Source organism: Petromyzon marinus, chromosome 37 (assembly GCF_048934315.1).
Source record: "Petromyzon marinus isolate PM22_M1 ecotype Great Lakes invasive population chromosome 37, UKy_Petmar_22M1.pri1.0, whole genome shotgun sequence".
Lineage (NCBI taxonomy): Eukaryota > Metazoa > Chordata > Hyperoartia > Petromyzontiformes > Petromyzontidae > Petromyzon > Petromyzon marinus.
Genome location: NC_133703.1, coordinates 4,382,385 through 4,390,212, shown reverse-complemented (window position 1 = coordinate 4,390,212; position 7,828 = coordinate 4,382,385). Strand labels below are relative to the sequence as shown.

Below are 7,828 nucleotides of genomic sequence, written 5' to 3'. Positions count from 1 at the left end.
TTCACCATGCCGGTGAGTATGGGTTGGTAAAGGAAAAGGAGGAGCATTAACGTACAAACAAAAACCTATTTTACTAGAATGCCTTCTGCTTCCCATCATGTAGCCTGTAACACCTGGTATGCACTATCCAGGCTCCAACCTCCTTAACGTTAGATGGAGACATCTGGCACATCCCCAGCAGTTTTGTCCACAGGCTCAACATTTAACACAAACACACATCTCTAACACTAACGTTAAACTTTACCTATCTCGACGAAGGTAGACATCGTGAATCTTTGATTTTTTCTCGAATTCAGAGTCAGAAGTCAGGAGCTCCTCGCGTGCACAGCAAGCCCACGATAAAGTCCGACCCAGAATGATGTCACCGTGACGTCGGTTCAATATAGGCGTGGCCAGAATGTGGGTGTGGCCAACGGCGGCGGCTTCCCCGCCCCCCGCTGCCCCTCCCCGCAGGTTTCTCTCAACCCTCAGTGCGCATGCGCAGGCCGCGCGTCTCGGACATCGCCTTCAGCGGCCGTTGGCGACGCGGCGGTTGTGGCGGGAAAATTAATAAAAAAAACTTCTCCGAATAACCGCGACCTTTAACTACCCTCACGGATAATCCACACGGATCTCTGGACGGCAAGGCGAAGACGATCAATGGAATAATCTCCGGTGAGAGACGGAGAGAGATGGGCAGGCGTGAGGGCGAGCCAGGTTCAACTTTGTTGAACGCTGAGCGCAGAGTGAATGGGGTTTATACTCTTTGGTTCTATTGGGTAAAGTCACGTAGGTGAAAATAAAATAACAATTTTCACCTACGTGACTTTACCCAATAGAACCAAAGAGTATGGATCCTAGCAGTCACGAAAGCTTTAAATCTAGAACTGAATGGGGTTTGCTTCACTCAGCACGCGGCTTGGACACTTCGGTGTGCAAAGTGTTGTCTGGTTGTACCGTGTAAAGGAGGAGGACATTCAGTAAATGTGGTTGGTTTGTTAATGGGAGTGTGTGGCGCGGTAATGGACTGGGTACGACTTACAACACAAGTTCTGCTCACATTGCACGCTAAGGGTTAGCACGGCGATTACTACGCGTGCATTTATTAGTTATTGTTCATGTTAAAAGTAGTATTGATTATTAAGACAATAATGTTTAGTATTTGTAGGAGAATCATTTCAATATTGTACAGTATAGCATTGTCCTGCTGTGTGGCTCTCACGTGGCGAGCATCAGTGCAGCAATATTCAGTACGTGGTTGTAATGCACTTCTATAGCCCCCTGCCACCAGTGCAGCAATATTCAGTACGTGGTTGTAATGTACTTCTATAGCCCCCTGCCACCAGTGCAGCAATATTCAGTACGTGGTTGTAATGCACTTCCATAGCCCCCTGCCATCAGTGCAGCAATATTCAGTACGTGGTTGTAATGTACTTCTATAGCCCCCTGCCACCAGTGCAGCAATATTCAGCACGTGGTTGTAATGTACTTCTATAGCCCCCTGCCATCAGTGCAGCAATATTCAGTACGTGGTTGTGATGTACTTCTATAGCCCCCTGCCACAAGTGCAGCAATTTTCAGTACGTGGTTGTAATGTACTTCTATAGCCCCATGCCATCAGTGCAGCAATATTCAGTACGTGGTTGTAATGCACTTCTATAGCCCCCTGCCACCAGTTCAGCAATATTCAGTACGTGGTTGTAATGAACTTCTATAGCCCCCTGCCACCAGTGCAGCAATATTCAGTACGTGGTTGTAATGTACTTCTATAGCCCCCTGCCATCCATGCAGCAATATTCAGTACGTGGTTGTAATGAACTTCTATAGCCCCCTGCCACCAATGCAGCTATGTTCAGTACGTGGTTGTAATGCACTTCTATAGCCCCCTGCCATCAGTGCAGCAATATTCAGTACATGGTTGTAATGCACTTCTATAGCCCCCTGCCATCACCAAACTCACACTGACCAGCGTGGTGAAGTATGGTAAATAACCCCTCCCCCTGGGAGCTGCATAGCATGGGACAGCTGTCAGCCAGCAATGGATTTAAAAAGGAGCTGTACTCCGCACACATTCTTATTCAGGGTAGGGTAAGGAACTTGGAGGTTCGGTACGCATAATGTGCTCGGAAAGTATTGTATTCTGTATGTGTGTTGAACCTCTTTCGCATCGTACAAAGCCAACCGTGCTCTTCGGAGGTGCGATAATATATAAATATAAGTAGTCATACTACTGTAATACCACTTAATATTTAGCATTCATTGTATTAGTAGTACGGTAATTTTTTTATATGCAGGTGTGCATGCCAAACGTTAACCAATGTTAAATGTTAAGCCTTCTCTTTTGAATACAGTGTGATTTAAACATGGAGTTGTCTCCAGCTAATTCTTAAATGTATATCATTCATAATGTAGTAGTAGGCAGGTAGTGCATTTATGACACTTCAATTGTACATAGAGCTTGCAGGTGTGATGAAGGAAACCATGGGAAAGGCTGGAATTTTTGTTGAAAAAAGGACAACAGCCACAGTAGCTTAAGAGACCTAACGCGAAGTGGTCGACACTGGCCCATGCGATCGCGTTGCGACAGCGGACCCACTTTCCGCACACAGCAGCTCCTCATGGTGCCCCCCATACCAGGACCAGTGGTGACCTTGTAGCCACAGCCATTCCTCTCCCTGGCCCCATCCGGCCCAGGCATCCCAAATCGTACAAAATGTACTGCAACGGTGGTGAGACAAACAGCCCTTCGGGCGACAGCACGGTGACGGACACAAGCCCTCGCGGCAGCCTGGGCAGCACGCTGCTCCGGACCGGAAGCGGGGGCTAGCACAGCCCTGTGGTGTGCGGAGAGCAGTGCTGCTCGTAGGCGAGCGGTGCGCTGGACGCCTACATCGAGGACTTTGAGCAGAGCGGAATCTGTGCGTCACCGCCACCCAGGATACGTGCAGAGCACAGCGCCGCGCAGCATAGCGGAGCGGAGACGCGCGGAGGAGAGGAGGATGCACAGTGTGGATGAGGGTGGGTTGCGCCTCTCGCCACGCGAGGAATCGCTCCGTGGTGCTTGCACTCGAGTGGCTATCGAGTGTGCACGCGGTGCAATGGTATTGAAGCTATAGTAATAGGTTTTTACCCTTTTATCTGGCACAAAAACTGACACCTTTATACAAGGGATCATGTTTGCAATAACCACAACACAAGTAGTCAAAATGCAAACAAAAAAGACAACTCTGATAATATGCACTGCCCTTGAATTTGATTGGTCCACACCCGAGATGGCTTTTCTGAGATCCCAGTCTCCACTGGTGTTGGACCAGAAGACGCAAAAAGGCGTCTTCTTATTCTTAGCGTCTTCTTGTTTGCATTTTGACTACTTGCGTTGTGGTTATCGCAAACATGATCCCTTGTATAAAGGTGTCAGTTTTTGTGCCAGATAAAAGGGTAAAAACCTATTACTATATCTTGTTACTGGCAAAGGAGGTCTCATAAGGTATCGAAGCTAGTTGACTGGAGGGGGGATAATTGGAGAGGAGAACCCCATTTATTTGCTTGTACTGGGTGCTTGTCAATTATGCTATGCTATCATGAATGTAATGTAATTCCCCTAGAAAAAAACCCTTAATAAGGTCTAAAGATACATTTTCGTGAGAGTCCCACACTGGGATGCTTGGCAAATTCCATTAATGAGTTGATTGTATGTCAGAGAAAACTATCCACAGTAAGCACACGCATATGAGAGGATAGCATAGGTCTGAACAGATAGGTCGGTGCATGCATTTCTTTCTCCTGTCATCTTCCAGCAACTTCACTGATTATCGCGTTTGTAAAGTTTGTGAAATCTAAGTGATCCTCCAACCTTTGTGTCAAAATTTGCAGATCCTAGACTGGACACATCTGAAGTTTAAACAATAACAGCTCATGCACTGATTTATCCCATATTCTCACAAACTCCACAAATGGATAACATCATTAGTTACTGATGGTGCAAAGTAAGGCAACATTGCAGGATTGCCGTTCAGGGGTCAAGGAATCTAGGGGAGAGCAAATTCATTGTGTACCAGTAAAATGTCTGTGGGTCTTACATTGCAGGTGGCATGCTGCCTGTGGAGGACCTCATCTCGGGCACGTGCAGCCTCACTGCTGCACTGCAGCGGTCATGGCTTATAGCCCGACGGTCAGTCTAACCACGGACCAGCTCCTAGAGGCGCCAGTTGACGGTTCCTCCAAGTCCTTGTTCCGCTCGCCTGGCGCCCACCGAGACCTCGCAGTGTCGCACAGAGGCAAGCGGTCATCTCTCGGGGTCACCGCGCACAGCCTCGGCGCATCATTGGTGAGGGGCAATAAGGCAACTGAACGGTTGAGCTCAACAGCGAGAAGCAACAAGGCCCTGATGCCATTAAATGAGTCGGCAAAGCCCAAAAATTATTTCTTTTCTAACCAGAAGAATGTTTTGTTGTACTTACGGAGCAGTGAAGCAACTAGGCGTGAGCACTTGCCGAACGGCGGCTGTGCGACAAGTACCTATCCCAGGTGGTTGACAAGCCAAAAGGATGAGCTGGATGTGTCGGGGATCACGAGCATTCCTGAGCTCAGGTACCCGGCCTGGCTGCGTGACTGCGATGTGGACTCCCAGACCAGCAGCCACGAGACGGATACCAGCACGAAGAGAGCAGGTGCCGCTCAGAGCCCGCAAAGCAGACCAAAGTACCCAGAGTGGCTCAAAGATTTGGACATCTCCGGCCTTACGAATGTAGCCAACGAGGAGCCCGTGTCAGAGGACCTTAGATCCCTAGGTGTGTGTGTGTATATATATAGTCTGTATATAGCAGATGACATTTCATATGTTTTCAGGTACATATTCAGTCTTTTATCACAGAGACGACTGAGCGGCCACTCTTGTGGTTGTGACATGCGATGCGTGATTCTTGATGCACAGCCTCATTGGAGGAGCTGCTGAGCAGGGCACGCATGGAGTTGGAATCCCCCGGCTTGGAGGCCCCCTCCCCGGGCAGCTTCAACACGGACGTCTTCCTAGGGGCTGATCGTCCCTGGGAAAACCCCTCCACGCCATTGTGAATTTATCTTTATATTCACACTCACGCACAGCATAGAGGCTGCACCGCCTCTAAGTATGATGTCAGATTATGAATGTTATAAGCTAAGCAGGTAAGCCTGGTTATTACTTGGATGGGAGACTATTTGGTAATAGCATATATTATAGATTTTGGCTGCTAGGTAACCAGGAGTTAGTAATACAGCAATGGAATCTTGAATCTATATCCGGAGTTTTGCATTTTACTCCCTCTGTTTTCACCGGGTTCTCCGATTTCCTCTCACATACCACTCGCTGATGAAATTTGCAAAATATCACTGCCAAACCCGCCTGAGACTTGGTGAGATTTTTATGGCTTCCACCATGATAATAAGTCAACCAAGTAATTTTCTCTCAATCGTGTCTCTTCTCAGGGCCGTGTACCACCTGTCGCGTCTGAAAGAGCTGGTTGACACCATCAAGGAGAACAAGGATGGCTGCATTTTAAGGCGGTGGTCGAGGTTTGTACTCAGAAGGATACGTTCGCTTGGTCCTGCTAATTCATGGTTGTTAAACATCAATGGTACTTCAGGTGCTGTGGTGTGAATCGCAATTACTTGTGAACTTGTGGGGCCCATGGGGCACAGTAATTGCCCTGTTAATGGCAGTGCCACAACAAAGTATTGGAAAAATGTGATGAAGTTCGTTCAGGGTTGGAGTTAGTGAATGGTTGCAGCAGTATTTTGCACAGCAAATCCATGCAGACTCAAATGTCACTTGAAAGAGAACGGATATGTGAAAAATATTGTGAGCACAACTAAACTTATTTTGGTTTTAGCCATTTTGGAAGGTGACTACTTTATTGGGAACATACATGCTAGTATTTGTGTAGTTATAAACATTTGGGAAATCACTGTAAAAGTACATTTGCTTATTTAGATTGCACTATACCTGTATTGTAAAATTTCAGAACCTTTTATGTAACTTGTAATCAATAAACCAAAGTTGCATATTGTATGCAACCCATGACTTGGATTGTTTTTATCATGTCTTGTTTAGCATGATTGGTTATGTACAGTGTGAAAGAAATTCAACATACATTAAATATTTTCTGATATTTGAATGTTTATATTGTACATGTATATTTATTTTACAATAAATCTGAGACAAAGGCTTATACACATGGAATTGAAAATATTCAGCTATGATTTGTATTTCTCAAGTATTTTAAGAAAAGTCAGCGAGTCTCGTGACATGTCTTCACATTTGGGGGTGATGATTGTGATGGATATCCAAGCATTAACCTGCTTACATTCCTAGAGTATGTAAGGTGAATTTGGGCATTCTGGGTGATTGGGTTTTAGGCCAAACACAGGCAGATGGTTGGGGATAGATGTTTTCAAGCATCTATTAATTATTCATCGGCATGTACTATCTTACTATGATGTAAAGTTCAAAGACATGGTTCATGAAGGGAATGGAATAAAAACTCAACTGTGCACAAGTATGGAGGAATTAATACTTGGAATTCAATGCAAAGATCTGGCCATATGGCGTTTACTGGACACCAGGGTTGCCAAACAACACATGAAAGATGTGTATCAGGCACAGCCTCTGCATTATGAAAAAAATATCACTTCCTGAAGAAGTGCATTTTGCTTCTCCTGTCTTAGGTCACCAAAATAATTTAGAGCAAATGTGACTCGACTGACACAGGCAGCATTTATACTTGTGAAGTGTTCTCCTTCCGACGTGTGGTGTGTGTCGCACACACTGTCGAAGACGAGGTAGTTGCAGGAGACATCGTCTCTTTATTATCTTGTTCACACCAACTCCGGCCTCACTCGACCACGTTGCCATAGAGCCCGGCCTAGACACGACCCTGTCCGTGTTGCACCGACGGCGTCGACCGAGAAGGCCAGCTACTGTCTGGCCACGCAATGATTGGGCGAATGCGGTGGCAACGACAGCGACGACGAGACGAGTCCACTCCCAGAACCGGCAGCCCGGAGCTCTCGCTCTCCGCTGCTTATATTATATTCTATATTCTACTCGGCGCGGCTTGGCTCTGCCCTATCCACGCCTCCCTTCTCGAACCGACCAGAGGGTTCCAGAGGCTTCCCTATGAGGTCTTCCATGACCCTTGCCCCAATTCCTCTGCCCGGCCGGCATACCCGTATATATGCTCAACGGCGTGTGTGCAAACTTTCCACTGCAGTTGCCGCTGCTGGACAGCAGTCAGCGCTGTGTCACTACACTTGTATGAACACAAGAATTACATAATCATGTCTACACTTATATGTAATGGGCTGAGATAGGCGCACACAACTTCTTGGGAGGCAACACTATTTATTAACACCAACACATTACACTTAACATAAATTTCGATTTAAAGCTTTCGTGACTGCGGGCTAACACCAATCCCGAATATCCGCCCCCACAGCCCTTTAAATAATCTCCAATACAGCCCCCCAATCGGCTATGCGTGTATGAGTGACGTCCCTGCCCTCTAACCCCCGACCCCCCCCGTCCCGCGCGTGCGATTGGTGTGTCGCTCTAAAACTGACTCCAAATCCCCGCCCCGCAGTCCTTTAAACAATCTCCATTGCCCTGCATCGGCGGCAACGCATGTGCGAAGGACGTCATTGCCCTCTGACCCCTGACCCCCCGTTCAGTTCGTGTGAGTGGTGCGCGGGGTTGTGTGAGCGGAGACGTGGCGTTTGAGTGGCTGAGAAGCGACGGATTGATTCCAGGCAGCCACGTGCCAGCCCCGAGCTATGCCCCACAAACAGGACCCCCGGACCCGAGGGGCTGCGGCGC

General features: G+C 47.4%; 1 protein-coding gene across 4 annotated transcripts; it reads left to right on the top strand.

The window, feature by feature from the left end:
• Nucleotides 1-202: 202 nt before the first annotated feature.
• Nucleotides 203-6,043, top strand: LOC142930151 (uncharacterized). Of its 4 annotated transcripts, none has more exons than XM_076072235.1 (5): nt 203-654; nt 2,917-2,997; nt 4,066-4,769; nt 4,913-5,048; nt 5,443-6,043. In XM_076072235.1, exons 3-5 carry the CDS (start codon nt 4,133-4,135, stop codon nt 5,612-5,614), a joined length of 945 nt encoding a protein of 314 aa, XP_075928350.1. In that variant the 5' UTR covers nt 203-654; nt 2,917-2,997; nt 4,066-4,132; the 3' UTR covers nt 5,615-6,043. The 4 variants fall into 4 exon arrangements, 2 of the variants coding, with proteins under 2 accessions (XP_075928350.1, XP_075928349.1); XM_076072234.1 differs by having other exon boundaries at nt 2,834-2,997; XR_012946153.1 differs by having other exon boundaries at nt 209-654; nt 2,834-2,997; nt 4,066-4,306.
• Nucleotides 6,044-7,828: the final 1,785 nt, after the last annotated feature.